Source organism: Thunnus albacares, chromosome 12, assembly GCF_914725855.1.
Source record: "Thunnus albacares chromosome 12, fThuAlb1.1, whole genome shotgun sequence".
Classification (NCBI taxonomy): Eukaryota; Metazoa; Chordata; class Actinopteri; order Scombriformes; family Scombridae; genus Thunnus; species Thunnus albacares.
Window position 1 is genome coordinate 14,813,772 of NC_058117.1, and position 16,984 is coordinate 14,830,755.

The 16,984-nt window shown below is 45.0% G+C and overlaps 1 protein-coding gene across 1 annotated transcript in view; it reads right to left on the reverse strand.

The window, feature by feature from the left end:
* Positions 1-667: 667 nt before the first annotated feature.
* Positions 668-16,984, reverse strand: part of ptch2 (patched 2) — a 30,493-nt gene continuing 14,176 nt past the window's right edge. The window contains exons 6-23 of the mRNA XM_044367794.1: positions 16,171-16,279; positions 15,980-16,066; positions 15,730-15,851; positions 14,591-14,738; positions 13,570-13,701; positions 13,319-13,474; positions 13,057-13,149; positions 12,836-12,961; positions 11,581-11,968; positions 10,941-11,465; positions 10,218-10,360; positions 9,910-10,090; positions 9,527-9,807; positions 7,877-8,014; positions 7,085-7,227; positions 3,398-3,803; positions 2,745-3,291; positions 668-2,529 (exon numbers count right to left, since the gene is read on the reverse strand). Coding sequence (XP_044223729.1) covers positions 2,495-2,529; positions 2,745-3,291; positions 3,398-3,803; positions 7,085-7,227; positions 7,877-8,014; positions 9,527-9,807; positions 9,910-10,090; positions 10,218-10,360; positions 10,941-11,465; positions 11,581-11,968; positions 12,836-12,961; positions 13,057-13,149; positions 13,319-13,474; positions 13,570-13,701; positions 14,591-14,738; positions 15,730-15,851; positions 15,980-16,066; positions 16,171-16,279 — 3,760 coding nt within the window. The 3' untranslated portion in view covers positions 668-2,494. The remainder of the gene's footprint in view (positions 2,530-2,744; positions 3,292-3,397; positions 3,804-7,084; positions 7,228-7,876; positions 8,015-9,526; positions 9,808-9,909; positions 10,091-10,217; positions 10,361-10,940; positions 11,466-11,580; positions 11,969-12,835; positions 12,962-13,056; positions 13,150-13,318; positions 13,475-13,569; positions 13,702-14,590; positions 14,739-15,729; positions 15,852-15,979; positions 16,067-16,170; positions 16,280-16,984) is intronic.

Here is a 16,984-nt window from a genome sequence, read left to right on the forward strand (position 1 = left end):
TAATAAGGGTCATTTTGAGCATCTAGCAGTAAATTCACTTAAATGATAAGGATATCTTGGGGTTTAAATAATCAGCAGACTATAATCAAAGCTTTTGTTTGACATTCCCACAATGCAGCTTGATAAGTTAGAATAGGCTGTTTAAAGATATTTATCCAGCAAACACTGTCAGTTTGTAAGTTAGCTCATCTGTATTTGTGATAACACTGCTGACCCTTTACCTCTATGTAGGGTCACACACCAAACGCACACAGACACAGACAAACAAACACACACACACTAGAAAAGACTGGCAAAGACCACAGGGACACTTTTTTCATTCAATTTATTTTGTTAGTTAAATTTCTATAGCAGGTGAGGGAACATAACGGTCACACAAGGGTTTTTCTTGAGCATAGTTTTCAGAAGTCACAGTGTTTTAGACATGGACAAGAACATTTAAAAAAAAATGACAATGAAGAAAGAAGGGCCAAGAGGAAACTTAAAAACAAGGTGTAACAGTGACACATTCCTACACACCTTCTCCTTCATGGTCCTCCAACTGCCCCCAAACAAACAAACAAAAAAAAGGCCTCTGCTCTAAAGTGTTGTCAACCCCTCCCTCCCGTGAATCCCCCCATCCCAAAATGCAAACAGAACAAAACAACAAAACAAAATCAAACTCGGCAACAAATAGATATATTTATATATAATATATATTTACTCTTTAAAAATAGAACTTCAGTCTAGATACTAACATCTGTACAAACTACAAAAATAAAATTTTAATATAAATAATTTATATGGCATGACATTAACAATTTTTTTTGAAATAAACTACAAACCAATGCAGGAGCTCCCCCCTCAACCTCCTCCCTCTAAACTCCTCACCACTGTCTGACAACACCTCCTGGCTGTCTACGGTCAGATCAAACTGTAAATGGTGCTCTGTTCATTTTGCTTAATTATTCACAACTGCACAGTAGCTACTTAACCTTTCTTTCATATTTACAAAAGAAACCGAAGCTGCCACTTAAAGAAATGACATAAAAAAAAAAGATCCGCATGATTTTCCCTGCAATTTAACCTGGCAGTGATGAGACCAATACTGAAGAACAACATAAACTTTGTAAAGCAAAGCCTAAGGATGAAAGAAAACGTGGCATATATGAGGTTTGTATTAAAAAGACAAGTGAGACATTAGAAAGTGAGCGCGAGAAGATGAGTCAGAGCAGGTTGAAGCACTAAAAAGACTAAACTAACTCTGTTAGCCAGAGCTGGCTTGTATATTGTAATAAATGCAAATAATACCTATTATTATTATTATTATTATTATTATATTGATAATTGCACAGGGTCACAACAACATTAACATGTTACAACCCTAAAGCAGCCAGCAAAAGAAAAAAAAGAAAAATAATAGTAACATTTTAAAAATCACTCCCTTTGCATTGGATTTTATAATTCCCTTTAAAAATAATACAAGCTGATGAACAACACGTCTGTCAAACACAACCTGACAAATGTGAACTTCACCTGCTGTAGAGCTTAGAAAAACTGCAGAATAAAAAAAAATCTTATCACAGCTCCTTCAAGTAGTTTAAAACTGCAGAGGACATTGGGGCACCCAGACAGATGATGATGATGGTGAAAACTGACAAACACAAGTCTACTAGTGCTTCTTGACAAACATTCTGTGTCTGGACAAGACTGGGACAAAACAGGTAAAAACATATTTACACCAAAGCAAGAACATAATACTGAGCTCTGAATGCTGTGATAACAAGGAAAAGGGGACATATTGAAGGCACAACGGTTACTACTGTTAATAAAACAGTATCTGCTGTGTAATTCTCTGCTTTTTTTTCTTTACAGTGCACACCGTGACTGAGAACGTCTGTACTTTAAATGCAACAGAGAGTGTGTCAGAAGCAGAAGATCTCACAAAGTTAAAAGTATATATAGACATGAGGGGAGAAAGAGGGGGTACTGCATTTTTTAAGGCAAATCACTTAAAATTATTTTGAAGTGTAGCAGCAAAAAAAAAAACAAAAAAACAAAAAAAAACATAATAATACAAATAGAAATAAAACACTGACCATGTATGTTCAATAGCCTAATATCTTAATAACATCTCACTTTTTGTGGACACTTTTTACATATAGCACATTTCTTATTCTATACACTGTGGGGGACAAAAATCAACCGCCCCACGAAAAAAATAATCTTTTACATCTGAACTTTTACACGAGAGTATACCCAAGTTATACAGTACTCTTTTAAATAGCTTCCCTCTTTTTTAGTATTAAAATATATACTCATAGATTTATATAATTCTTAAAACAAGTCAATTTTCTTAATATGTCCTTGAAATAAATCCTCCTCTTTTTTTTTCTGTGTGAAGTCTATGTACAGTTTAGAGTTCAAGACGTGATGTGACGCCGTGCGGGCGCCAAGGTGCTCTGGGAAGCAGCCAGAGACTCAAAAAGAGAGAAGGCGTGGTGTGTGAGAGAGTCTAGCAATCTTTGGCTGCCTGGATCCTCAACCCACCTGCAGCAGAGAAACAGAGAAAAGAAAAAAGTGTTAGACATTGCCGAACAAACATCCAAACAATGAGAAATTAAAGCTAGAATATCTACAAATAGTATTATCTCAATGAAAAAACACATTTTTTCTTGATTTGCTGTTATGTTAAATGTCAGCTCTAAATATGCGTATTTGGAAGATTACAACCTAAACCTAAGATTGAATGGTTGCAGACTCACCTTGTGTCTTGTAGAGCTGATGCTCTGTCTGGCCCTGTGTTGCTTCCAAGTCCTGGAGCTCTAGAGAGTCTCTCTTACATGAAGAAAAGTTTGTTTTGTCACCACAAGTCCTCTTAGCAGCCTCAAAACAGTCCGACTCACTGTCTGTGTCAAAACCTTCATGCATGTAGCCCTGGTATGCCGCCCCTGGCAAGGTTGGATGCACAGCCACCGTCACGGAGGCTGTGGCCGTAACCATGGTAACAGGTCCCCCAGTGGAGCCTTGTTGCGTCGGCAGGGCGGAGTTGCTATTGCTATAGTTCGGCCCTTTAGTCCTGTTTGGCTGAGGCCCTCTGCCGTTCTGAGGCCTGGGGCCGCTTTGACAAGTCCTCCCAGGAAAGTGAGCTCTGTCGCTGGGCAAACGTTGGCCCTGCTGCTGCTGTTCCCGCTTGTTTCCATCCCAGCACATAACTTGGCAGCTTAGAGGTGACTGTGTGTTGTGTGATTCACTTGCTGGTTCTATCCTTCCACCAGTGCCTGTTGCGTTTTCTCTGAATGGCTTCACCACCTACAACAAATAAAAAAAAATCATCATTTACTTTCAGAAAAACACACGACTTTGGAGAGCACTTATATAAGAATCTCTATTTTGTCAGTGTGGTCATGCAGCGTACCGTGAGCTTGGGGAAGGTGGGGTTCTTGCTGGCTTCCAGCAGTATGTGAGATGTAGCAGGTGGAACGCTGGTGTGCGTTGCTATGTATGCGCTCCGGTCACAGTACTTATAATCCTCCTCCCCGATCCCTGACGTGGTGGTCATCTCCGAGTAATACTCAGAGTCTGACGACTCTGAAAAAGCTTGTTGGCGAGCTGACCGGGGGTTGTGATGGCCCGTGTAGTACCCATGGTGGGCCATTGGCGGAGGCAGAGGAGGTTCTGGGGAAGGTGTGGGCAGGCGGCTGGCATTGTCAACTGGCGTGACCTCAGCTGGAGGGCCCATCATGGACAGGAGGACTGGCAGGAGAACCAAGCCATTCAACATCCCCAAAACAGTCAAGATGGCCAGCACAGCAAAGAAATACCTGAGGGAAGGGGTAATGATGGCTGTTAGTTAAGTTTGAACATAAAACTAAAAAATCAAACCTACAGTAGCTGCTGGCATCTTGTTAGCTTTCTGAAAAAAAAAATCGTTAATATCTCTTTTTTTCTCTGAAACAATAAGTGAGCAGCAATTATAGTAAGAAAGAGTTACTGAGCAATGACAGCAATCACACCTTGCTTGTTAGCTGGTAGCAGGTAGCTGCTAATTGTTAACTCAGTTGCTGCTTGCTGAATTTTAGCTGAGGTCAGGCAATACCAAAGCACTTCTGTGTTTACACTGAACAGGTCTGCCAACCCTTCTCTTCTCTCCTGGCTTATTGCTTGCATCAGCTATATCACACACACACACAGCTACACACACATGCATTTAAAAGTGCATATGCATACACACACACTCAAACACTCATACAGTGCCACAATATATACATTCTCATTTTCTTTTGCATCTTAAGGTTTTTAGGGTTTTGCCTGCAGTTCAGATGTAACAAAGTGTAAAAAATTTGACATAAATGTTAATTTTATAGGTTTTTCCTGCTCAAATTTTCTTATTTATGTGACAAAAAACATGAAGGATCACAGTGATGTTTCATATGGACAAGAACAGAAATACACACATGCGCGCGCACGACTCCAAACACACACACATAGTTGGCACATGAGGAAGGGAAGTAGCTCAGGGGAAGAAGTCAGGGAAAGCCCAGTGTTTGTGTATCAAAGGCAGGGGGGGCAAATCTGATTCCCCACTCAGTCCAACTAAAACATGCTTTGATGCCTCCACTGTTGCTACAAGACTTTCTCTTGCTCTGTTTTTCACTCAGTGTGCATGAGTGTGTGTGAGCAGCGATTTTTTTTTTTTTTTTTTTTTTTTTTTTTATGCGTGTGCGTGCATCTCAGCGGAGCTCTGAGGAGGCCAGGGGTGGAGGCAGGCCACAAGAAAGAGCTCCCCAAGAAAATTAGAGAGGACTCCACTTAAACACTAACAGAAAGCAGAAAGAGAGAGACAGTGAGATGCTAACCACCAGCCAGACTTAAAGAAAAGAGAGAAGGGGAGAAAAAAAAAAAAAGATTGTTGGAATGAAGAAAAAAAAAAAAAAAAGGAAGCCAACAAGGACAGGGATAATAGCTGTGGAGTGTTATGGAAACATGCCTCTCTCCTCTGAATGGACTACTACAATGATTATTACTACTACTTAACTTGACAAAGGTCACTCTTCAGGAAAAAGTTCATGGTTTGCAAGTTGGGTGTGATTTCATTCTCTAGGAACCTCACCACCATTACGCATTTTAGCCCCCCTACTCTCTCTCACATATTTTCCCTTTCCCTCTCTAACCAGTGTCCTTGTTTTCTTCCTTTATCAGAAGCATAACGCATGTCATCCTAACCAGTTTTGACAAAACACTTCAGGGAGATATTTTCAATTTTTTACTCTGTCTGCTCAAACCATGCTTTCCTTAAAACCACACACAGATATTCAATCAGCGTGCTTGATTGAATTAAAGCTCATTCACGCGCAGGCGCTGAAATCACAAATGGGACATCATCATTTTTACAGCGTTTTTCACTCGCTTATCTTACTCCGAAACTACACAAAAACGAGGGAAGAGCGAGACAGAAAGAAAAAGAGCGAGACATTGGTGGGACCTCCAACAGCGTCTCACTGTTAGGAATTCTGTTGTTTATATAAACTGTAATCTTTTCCATTCGTTGTCAGAGCCTGGGGAGTCGTGTGTGTATGTGTGTGTGTGTGTGTGTGTGAGAAAGACAGCGTAAGTGTTTACATGCCTGTACATATGTGAATTTCTCCTTGTGTGTGTGTGTCTGTGTGCACGCATATGTGCCCGGCATGTGTGTGCATGCATGTAACTGTGTGTGTGTGTGTGTGAGAGGACTCTGCGCAGAGCTGAATTAGGCGTGCTGTTTATTCAGTGCATTACAAGGCCAGGAGATGTTTACAGCAGTATATTTATGCTACTCCCCAGCTAGCCAGCTCTGGCTTGCCCCATTCACCCGACCACAGCTACAGCTACAGCTAAACAAGACCTCCAACAGAGATACTAGACGCCTCTGTCTCCCTTTCTCGCCCCGTCCTCTGAAAATGATCTCTCACACAACGACGGCAGAAAAGAAGAAAAACAAAATGCTGAAAACGTTTTCTCGGACTCTCTTAATCTCAATCCAACTTCCCATTATTTCTGCATATTTACACCTCCTAATCAATCCCATCCAACACAGCGGAGGATCCGCTCATCTAACATCCATCCTCCCACCCACCAGGACCATGTATCCTTGCAAGGAAGCCACCCTCAGAGTACTTCTCCTCTCTCTCTCTGCTTCTGTCTCTGTTTCTGCAGAAAAAAAAACTGTGCTTTTTATGTCATGGAGGACTGCTGCAGTCTGTGAGCTCAAGGTTGTGGTTTCGGGTTTGGGCCGAGACCACATTCGGCTGAAAAACATCGAGCTATTTGCCTTTTTTCCACTCTGACCATGAAACAGTGGTAGAAAACACACACATACACATGCGAGTATACACACGCATACACACACACACACACAATCTACATGCACACACACATAGAGGGCAGTGATGTCTGTTGGTGGGCTACAGACCATCTGACTGGCTGACCAGTTCAAATTTAGCTCCATTTTTTATTACGGCACCCAACATGGAAGGAGAGAATGCCAAATGGATGATAGGAATTTTTACAGATTCCCCTGTGTGAGTGTGTGTGTGTGTGTGTGAAAGAGACAGAGAGCGAGTGAGAGAGAGAGAGCGAGAGACACCACCCAGTGGGTAGCAGAACACTTCCATGTTTACGAGCAGCTGCTACACACCCTTGATGTTTTCCCCATTTGTTTTGCTCTGAGGCTGGAGAGACGGTTGCGTGTGTGCCCAGATTGACAGAACCAGGTGCATATTTGTCACTGTGTGTGTCTGTGTGTGTGTGTGTGCATAAATAGGGGTATAGCATTTCCACCTGCATGCACCCCTGACCCCCCACAAGGCTTTCTCCCATCCCCTGAGTGAGGCTAGACAACTGGCCCCCCACACACACACACACACATACACACAATCACACAAACACCAATGGTGTAAAACCAAAACACTGCGTCTCCTGAGGGTAACACATGGGCTGTGGAGGGTGGTGTAAGTACTGTCACTCACACACACAAAGTGAGCACATGTGTATTTCACCTGACTTGTCAAATGCACATACAAAGCCACACACACACACACACAGAAGCAAATACACTGCATCTCACCTCATGATGAAGTCAAACTCTGACCCCGCCAGCATGAGAACGCCCAGCAGCGTAGAGATCGCTCCGTCAACCACTGGGGCAAACATGTGCTCCAGAGCCACTGCAGAGCGCTTGTTTCTGTTGCCAATCGCTGTCAGGAAACCCTGCAGCGGAGGGGGGGTGGGGGGGTGGAGGGGGGGGTGGGGAAGAGAAATGAGTTGGAAATCTTGCCGATCACACAAAACTTGTGCTTGCGGCGAGGCCTGGCACGCTTCAGGATTCCTGTATTTGGTTTTGTTGGGGATCACTACATTGTACTACAAGACAGCACACTAGGCTAGAAAGAAAGTTTGGAGCTGCCAGCATGAATCAGGAAGCCAGAATTCTAAGTTTCCTAGTAAATCTTTAATCACACGTATTTTACGTAAATCACTTTCTGTTTTAAGCAGAGCCACAGGAGCTTGTGTTTTGCACTGATTTTAAAACTAATAAAAATGATTGCTGAATATGGCTTATTGCCTTTATAAAATGGCAAAAGCAAATCATTGAGAAAATAAAACATTTAAGCAATAATTAAGAAATCATATTAATAATTAAGTGTAAATTTTCCCGCAAACAACACTTAGAAGTAGCCATACATTCGTGGTTTTAAATCATATTACCAGCAACTCTTTTGTAGTCACAGGTTGGTGATTATTAGGTATGAGGACCTGAAGTATCAGGTTTCAAGTAAAGAAGGTGTTTACTTGCGGGTGCTCAGTCCTTCTGACAGTTAATTCATGTGTGTGCTCTAACTTGTGCCTGTGGACTTACCAGCGCGATGTGAACGGTGAACTCCACTCCGATGCCCACCGAGGCGATCAGGATGACCACGGGGATGGCGCTCAGCTTGATGCCAATCAGACCCATGATGCCAAACAACTCCACCGTCATCATGGCCAAGATAAACACCTGATGAGAAGAAACAGAAAGAAATTGTTACATACCGAGTGGTTTTTTTAACCGCAGATATTTGAGCACAACAGCACGAGGAAGCGGAAAGCAAGTAAATAGTGAAATAAAAGTAAAAGCATGCAAACAGTAAAAGTGAATTTATGTGTTTCCTTAGTGACTGGAGTTGAGCTCTTTTGCCTCTTCACCCCACACAATCTTTGACCCTGTACTCAGGATCTCAACCACATAGCATCAAATTACCCACCCTAAGGCTAATACCTTCCCCTTCTCCCTCCCTGCCTCCCCCTCCTCGCTCCATGCTTCTTTTTCTCTTCTTCCTTCCCAGAGGTGGTCGAAATGATTGACAGAGCCTGAGACAACAGAGTGCGGGCACTCTGTCACTCCCATAACACCTCATGTACATCTTTCTGTTTGTGAAAATCCAATACTCTTATTCTTTCACAAGACAGCAGCCCGATATTACTTATTTTAGTGTTTCCGATATTTTAATGGAACATCTGAGTAATGCAGTGTTTCTTTTTGTTAATGTTTTAATAGTAAATGTGTGATGTTACTGTAAACCGCAATACAAACAGCAACAACAAGTCTTAGAGAACAAGGAGGAGAAAGCTGTTCCCGGCCAATGGGAGCGTTTGATCCCAGCAGGGCCTCCGAGCTGGGGCACGGTTAAATTGGAAATGATAAAAGCCGTTTTACTGCTCGACCGCATACAGGCTGGGTGAAACCCTCATAGGCAGGCTGATGCTTGGAAACCATACGTGCACGTAGCTGTGCCTCTCCCTCTGTCTGAGGAGATTGTGTTGTGTTGCTGTCTCAATCAGTGCAGCTAGAGACGGCTACTTAAATTAAAACACATTCCAACTGAAACTGGAACTGTTGTTGAGCTACACTTTAGCCCCCCAATGGTCGTGGATATGTGGATGTGTGTGCATTTGGGGGGCCACCGGTCCCACCAGCTTGTGTGTGAAATGTTTTCCAACCGCTGAACACTCAGACTGTCTCTTTCTCTCTCTCTCTCCCTCTCTCTCTCACACACACACACACACACACACACACATGCACACACATCTCTGATGGATGGGTTGAGCAGGCCAAGGTCGCAACTGGGCAGATCTGTCCTGTCCCCAAGTCTCTCCCTCTCCCTCTGACAAAAGCAGCAAGGGAGTTGGAGGTAGAGGCTTCAGGAGGGCAAAGCCTTTCTTGCTCCTTTGCATTTCCTTTTCTAAGGCCGGCCCAGCCTACATTAGAATGACAAAGGTCCCTGTGTGTGTGTGTGTGTGTGCGAGCGCGCGCACTGGCCCTCCGCAGAGAAAAAGGGGCCCCCTAGACAGCGTTATTGAGCTGTGCTAAGAGGGGTGAGAAGAAAGTGAGAGGAAGATGAGAGGGAGGAAGGGACTAATGATGTTGTTGAGGTAGCATGAGGTGGAAAATGTACGACAAATAGCAAAAGATGGAAAAGAAGAGGAGGATATGATGAAACATCATAGACGAAACTGATTGTTGACTTACAATAATGCCGGCGGTCCAGGGGTTGAGCAGGAGAATGGCACAGACCAGGAAGGTGCAGGCCAGCACCACGCTGATTGCCAGCAGGAACCAGTGTCTGAGGCCGATGTACTGCTCCCAGAATAGGAAGGGGTAGCCGTTGGGGTAGTTGAACACACCCTTTCGGCTGAACTCGTCGCAGATGGCCCGCACGCTCTCGATGGCTTCCACGAAGTCGCTGGCCTGCCGAAGGCCGTTCAGGTAGAAAGGGAACTGAGCAAACTCCAGGGGCTCTGCCGCCGGGACTGCAAGGAAGGAGGGAAAGGGAGGTGGTACAAAAAGTGAGTTGCAGGTGACAGAAAGTCAGCTTCTTCTGATTGCTGCTATACATGTGATGAGACACTTACTGCGCAGGTTTTCCCCCGTGGTGTCATACTTGTCGTGAATCCACTCTCTGGGATGGGGGTAGAAGTTGGCCTGAGAGGCAGCATAGCCCAGTGGATCATTACTGACCCAAACTGTCAGGTAAATGTAAAACACCTCCGGGGGGATCAAACCCTCTGCATCCACCAGCCGACGAGAAGTTAGCTAGAGAAAAATGATTCATTTGTTGAGTTTTTTTCTTCAGGATAAATAGTATAAAGACAGGTCCACATACAGTAAGAGTGACATGTGGATTCTGTTTTAAAGTGTTTTCTGTAGCTCTTGGACATACCTGGCTGTAGTTGAAAGGCTCTTTCTTGGAACCGGTCTGGATGAGGAGCTTGTATGCCAGAGCTCCGTCTTCTGTGCCATTACGATAGCTGTCAGAGGTAATCCTCCCCGCCAGCCAGTCAGCATCAAAAGCAGCCTGAAGACCTGCGTGAGAGGCAAAACAGAAAAAAAGGTTATTGTGGTTGTCATTTATAAATATTACCTCTTCTTTTATCATAACTAACTTTTATCATAACATCATAATTACAAGAGCTGTCTGTCTATGTGTGCAATGATGACGAAAGTGTGGAATATCAAGTTTCCTTTTCTGCCGCTTTTTTTCAGCTGGCTCTTATTGACCTGTTAGCTATTACTTCCTCCTGACTGGGCCTCTGACACGTCCTAGCCTGAGGACACACACACACACACACACACACTCTCACACACACACACATGCATAGATAACCTATGACCCCAACCCGTCTACTGCACCACCCCTGAGCCCAGGTGGATGAGGGTAAACAGTGTGACTGAACTTTCAGTCACCCTTTGCACATTCTCACCCCCATCCCACACATCCATTCACTCCTGTCTTTAGTAACCAGCACACCTGAAAAAACCTGTTGCACCCTCTACCGGATTCTGACATCATCAGATATCAGTAATCCTCAGGGGGGAAAAGAGTAAATTATCACCTGACTCACTCAAAAAAAAAAAAAAAACATTACTGAGCCTGTATTCTTACCTCTGAGCCAGTCCTGGAAGTAGTGCAGCCACATGCGGGGCAGTTTGTTGTCGCTGTCTCTGACCACGTATTTAACAGAGTTGAAGGCATTGTGCAGCTGGATCAGCAGCCGCTGTGACCTGGCGTAATCAAATCTATCCATGGTCACCAGGTACATGTTGTAGAAGGAGAAATACTTGAACTGGGCGTCGATGAAATCGTACTCCTTGGTGTCGCGTGGCACAATGTCGGTCAGGTAGAGGCCATCGTGCACCATGGTGGTCCCATATAGGCTGAGGCCCAGGAGGCCTAGGAAGAGGACAACCACGATGGCTTTGCTCTTGGGTTTGAGGAGTAGAGGGGCATATTTCTCCCTGGCAAAGCTTGCCAGATTCCAGTGCAGGAACGGGAGTGGGACACACTCCTTTCCTGATTTGGAGTCCTCCACCTGAGCTAGAAGGTCCCGAGTGGAGCTGGAGGTAGGGGTGAAGAGCTGGGAGCCATAGGGGTCTGGCACAGAGGTGGTGGTGGGGGAAGGTGTGATGGCTAGAGGGGGTAAACACAAGGAAGTGTCAAACGCTGATAAATAGAAGTACAAGTGGAGACTGGTGTTTTGGAATCATTACTATACTAAAACATAATTGTGAGAAGCTTTATTCACCTTGAGCCTGGGAAGTGGGGCAGAGGATGATGGAAGGAGGGCTGGTGGAGATCTGAGAGGTAGGCGGCAGGATCGTGACGATATGCTGGCCGGCTGCGTCGCACTGCGTGAACGCCTGCACCGTGGTGGTTATTTGGGTGCTGGTGGTGATGGTTGATCCCGCCGTGTACTGGTGCGTGTGCGCTGTTGCTGTCGTAGGCGTGTGCGGCTGCTCTCCGGCGTCCGACAACTCATGGGGAGAGAGGTGGATGACACGGTCAGAGCAGGGGCTGTACAGGCAGCAGAGGACGTCCAAACGCTTGTCTTCGCGCCGGTGGAGGTCCAAACTGAGGATGGCAGGGAAGATGAGCAGCACCATGGCGAAGTTAAACACGACCACAATGGCCGCCTAGGGAGAGAAATGCAGACAGAAAAAAAAGAGAAAAAAAAAACGAGGTGAGAAGAGACAGAGAACAGCATGTGAAATTACAGACACCCTACCCCAGCTGGGGAGATTCAGGGCTCCATTTTTTTTAGTATCTCAGACCACAGCCCAGAAAGTAAAGAAAAGCCTTACTCTAAATCACCAGCCAGGAATACTAAGCAAGCCAGGAGGGGAGAGGGATAGAGAGACTGAGAGAAAAGAAAGAAAAGAGGGCCAGAACGAAAGAACTGCTAGAAAGAATGAGAGAAAGAAGCAGGGAGGGGGTGGGGGGGTGGGGGGGGATATATATGTTGCGAGTCTGAGCAAAACCATCACCCTTCACCACCACCACCGCCGCCTCCCCACTCACCCCAGCCCCTGAAGCTGACATTCTAACTGGCTGTGGTTTCCAGTGTGTGTATGTCTATGTGTGCGTATTTGTGTGTGTGCTTGTGTGTTTTCGGACCACCCACAGTTAGTCACAGATCAGAGCAAACCGCCTTGACGGGCCAGTGATATACTGATCCACTCCTCCCTCCCTCTCCCTCTAGCTCTCTCTCTGTCTGTTCATCACTCTCTTTGCTCTGATTATTCCACATTACGCACATGCACACACACACACACACACACACACACACACTTAAGAACATACACACACACAAAAATGTTGGCCCTGTAGGTGCTGCGGCAATAAAACTGGGAACAAAGGCTTTCCTTGCTCTGAATAAATGTCACCTCTCTTAAGTTATCTCTTTCATTTTCAAAGGAGCCTCAGGCCTCTTGGTGTGTGATTGTGTACATGTGTTTATGTCTGCGCGCTTGTGTGTGTGAGAGAGTGCGTACAAAACATACCTGCAAAGAGAAAGCTCTCAAGGCCGGGATGGGTACGAGAGCAGCCATAAAGAAAGCGATCATGTTGTTGATGGAAGTCAGAGCCACGCTGGTGCCTGTACGACGCAAACAGTCTCCCGTCCGCTCCTTGAAGGCAAACACAAACACAAGTCAGAGGAGAGGAGAGGAGAGGAGAAGAGAGGAGATGAGAAGAGAGGAGAAGAAGAGACTCTTAAAGGTACCTTAAAGGGGATGTTACTTCCGGCCTCTGTGAAGGAGTGAGCCAACAAAAACATGTCATCCACACCAATCCCTAGTGCCAGGAAGGGAAGCACCTGGGATGGGAAACGATGGGAGAGCAAGAACAAAGGGTCAGAATGAACATTTGAAGTGTGTGACATCAAAACCCGGGCTTTAAATCAAAAGAGGACTCCCTCAAAGATCTAGCCTCCTAGTAAACTGCAGTACACTATATCATATATGTGGTTTTTCTTTGAGTTGTACCTGTGTGGTAGCAGCATTGAAAGAGAGGCCGAGCAGGGAGCAGAGACCCAGTCCTGCAGCCACTGACAGGGCCACCAACAGCACCCCGGCAAGTCCCACGGCCCCCTGGGACTTGGCACAGTCCCACCTTAGCATGGTCACACAGGCATAGGCCAGCTAGAGAGGACACATACATATAAAATTATTACTACTAATCACTGGAATAAAGGATACATTGTAAATATTTTCATTAACTCAATTATTATCCTCACCATGAGCAGGTATCCTCCGGCCACCCTGATGACGCTAACGTCAGAGAAGGATTTCATGATGTCGTTGAGGGTGGTGGTGGAGAAAGCGTGGATGGATTGGCTGGAGTTTGTTGGGATACTCTGGTGGACCACCTGAGGGATAAATATCAAAATAATGGTCATGAACGCCACTAAATACTCCCATATCCAAAATGTCAGACATACAACACTTGTTTTTTTTTCTTCCCATAGTCCCACTAGTGCTTCCTCAGTTCTCTCCTACCACCTCATATTTTAGGGCCCTAAAACAGAAAAAGCCCCCTGTCCCTTTGACATGTGTATGTGCGTGAGAGTAAGCACGAATGTGTGTTTTTACATGTGCTAGCTATGTGTGTGTGTGTGTGTGTATGCGTATAACAACTGAGGAGTAATGAGCACAGATGCCAGAGGTTGTGAGGTCAAAGGTGAAAAGGATGGGATCACATGGCTCAGGAGGCTGCTTTCTCTACTCAGTGCCATGAATGGGCCGACGCTATTTTACCTGTAGGCGTTTAGTCATCACTCACAATCTCGAATGGATCTGTTCTTGTTCTTTAATGTGTGCGGAGGAGGTCCTGTGTCTCTGTCGTATGAGTCTGATTGCCCTCCCTCCCTTTCCTCATGTCCCTCACTTTTCTCCCTCCCTCTTTCCTTACCCTCACCGTGGTGGGTGTCAGCTATCACAGCAACAGCTTGTTCCTATAACTAGTGCTCTGACAGAGAGAGATGATTGGCCCACCACACACACACACACACACACACACACACACACTTAACTGCCCTGCGATTCGCTTTACAAGGAAGCTGAAGACTGATGGAATTCAGACACAGCAGAGTAAGTCCCATGCAACATATATGTGTGTGTACACTAAAGCAAAACAAGCCTCCATAGGAACAGGGGAAAGCCTCCTCGTTTTTCTCATTTGTTCTCTGATTCTGTAGCTTTTCAGTGAGTCATGTGCATTCAGTAGTACGTGAAATGTGTATGTGTGTTCCTTCGTACCTCCACAAACTTCCTCTGCCAAGACTCCAGGATGGCAGTGGCCTTTTCTTCATTCCAGTTGATGTCATGAATCTCGTAGTCGTCTTTAAAGTGCTCATATAGCTGCTTAGGACTCATCAACAGGAACATGGTTTGGAGAGCCTCCGCGCTGCAAAACACCCACACACATACTGTAAGCTTGGGACACATGAGAAACGCAGGCTCGCCCTGCAAACGTGGTTTATTGTGTGTCGAGCTGAGACGAAACCTCAACTGCTTCATCCATCTCAAAACTAGCACATTAAAAATCATCCAGTCTGGCTGTTTAGACGTTCTTGGTATCCCTAACCCTTATAGCAGCATGGCTTTCTGTGAATGGCTAAAGGCAGGTGTCATTTCTTCTAGGATTTGTCCGCCTGCCCGCCTGCCTGTCTGTCTGCCAATGTAAACAGCTAAAAGCAGGTGTTATCTAATCTGTCTGTCTGACGTTCTCTCGGCTGCGATCCCAGATGTCCTCAGGTTTTCTTGGCCTGGGCAGAGTGAGTAGCAGTACTGCTCAAATTGTGAAAGAGATGATCATAAATCACATCCAAGAGTAAGTGTGGCTCTTGCAGATGGGACGGGAATCCTTTTTCATTCAAGGCTCTATTGGGCTTGTGTGGGTCATGATCTGGGCTCTGACCCAATGCTTGTCACTCCATTTGTATTGGCCATGCTCTCAAATCCACTTGAAGTCAATAAGAAAAAAACAAAGCTGTCTTATTAGGAGACTTCAGCTTCAGAAAAATGTAAGTTTGATTGTTTTCCTCCTTCTTTTTCTTCTTCAGTACCTTACACTACAAATGTGTAGCAGGGTAGCTTTATGTGGCTGTCAGTCATGTTTAATTGGTCTATCCTGGACCAGGGTCATGCAGGAAACCGATCCCTCTCGGTACAAGGCATTCCTAGCATGTGTCTGTTGGGTTATTAGGGGTTACACAGATTCCACAGTCACGGCGGCTCACAGACTGGCTGCCTGCTCGGCTGGTAGTAATCACACCCCCGCCTTACAACATCTTCCAATAAGACAAGAGGAAACCTACTGCATACTGCGTATAATCACCTGAAGCTGTTTCCTTACATTATGTCTTAAAATCTACATCCAATAAATACAAACACACCTCAGCAGAGTCTCCTGGCTGCTCTTTACTCGCCCTCCCAAGATCAGCTCCTCCTGCCAGTGCATGAACTTCCGGCTGAAACCATGGCAACCACCCTGGAGACGCCCAGCAATGTCAGGACTCTGCACAGAAGGACGGCAGCAGAGAAATATGTTAGATGTATTTGTACATTTTGAGCCACTTTCTTCACCTACTTACTGCAGATTTGTGTATATAATGACTGAAGTTGCATGCTTATGTGTGAGTTTACCTCTCCTTGCTCCTTGTTGGGTGCACTGAGAGGGCAGTCGGGGTCTGAGGGGTCTAGACAAGGCCTGTTCATGTAGGCATGGCCCACCTACAGAATCACACAAAAACATCAGTACATGGGGAAAAAGTATGCAAGTAGGTAAGTAACTAAGTCATTCATTCAGTAAATCAGTGTGAAGTTGTGTGTCTCACCTGTGCTTTGTCCAACATCTCCTTAAATCCTTCCAGTGAAGTGAACTGACTCAGTTCCTCCATTAGCTTGACTGGATCGAGATTCATCCACTGGATATCTGGCATACCCCTAGAGAGCAAAGACATACTTGTGATTATCATCAACCCAAACATATTCTATTCATAATATGAAGAAGAAACTGTAAATATGCTTTAGGCTCTGTGCTCTCTAATGTCACTATATGCCGGCTTTGAATTCCTGCTACTGTGTGCAAGAAAAGCTATGATTCTTTCAGTTCATTTTAATTCTCTCTCCCTCGTTGTGCTGAGTTACGCAGGAGCATAGCAGCAGATACAGGATAAAATAGCGTTTATTATCCTGTTTCACGCTGCCACAATGCCCAGGGAAAAGGCACGGTGGCTGCCTGCTCGCTTCCATTCCTCCATGTCCTGCACTGAGTCATAACGATTACCTCTGCCTCCCAAACATCTTGATAAGGAGGGAGGGAAGGGGCGAGGTTGGGAGGCTATAAGGGAGGGAAATAGGTAAGGGATGAGAGGAGAAGCAAAGAAGGGACTTTCATACTGTTTGTTAAGGGATGTCTGAGGCTACAATCCTCCTTCTTCTTATGATAAATTCAGAATTCGGTCTATAAATCTACACTAAACTATTAAACAGTTTTCAGATGCCTTTGGCTTTTAGAGTCTATCCACCGAAGTGAATAATGCTTTGAAGTTATCATAAATTTGTAGCTGTATATCATACTTTGGCCTACATCACTAGCTCTCTCTGTGGTTTGCAAAGCCTTGTTTTTACTGTGTTTATGAAATTTTC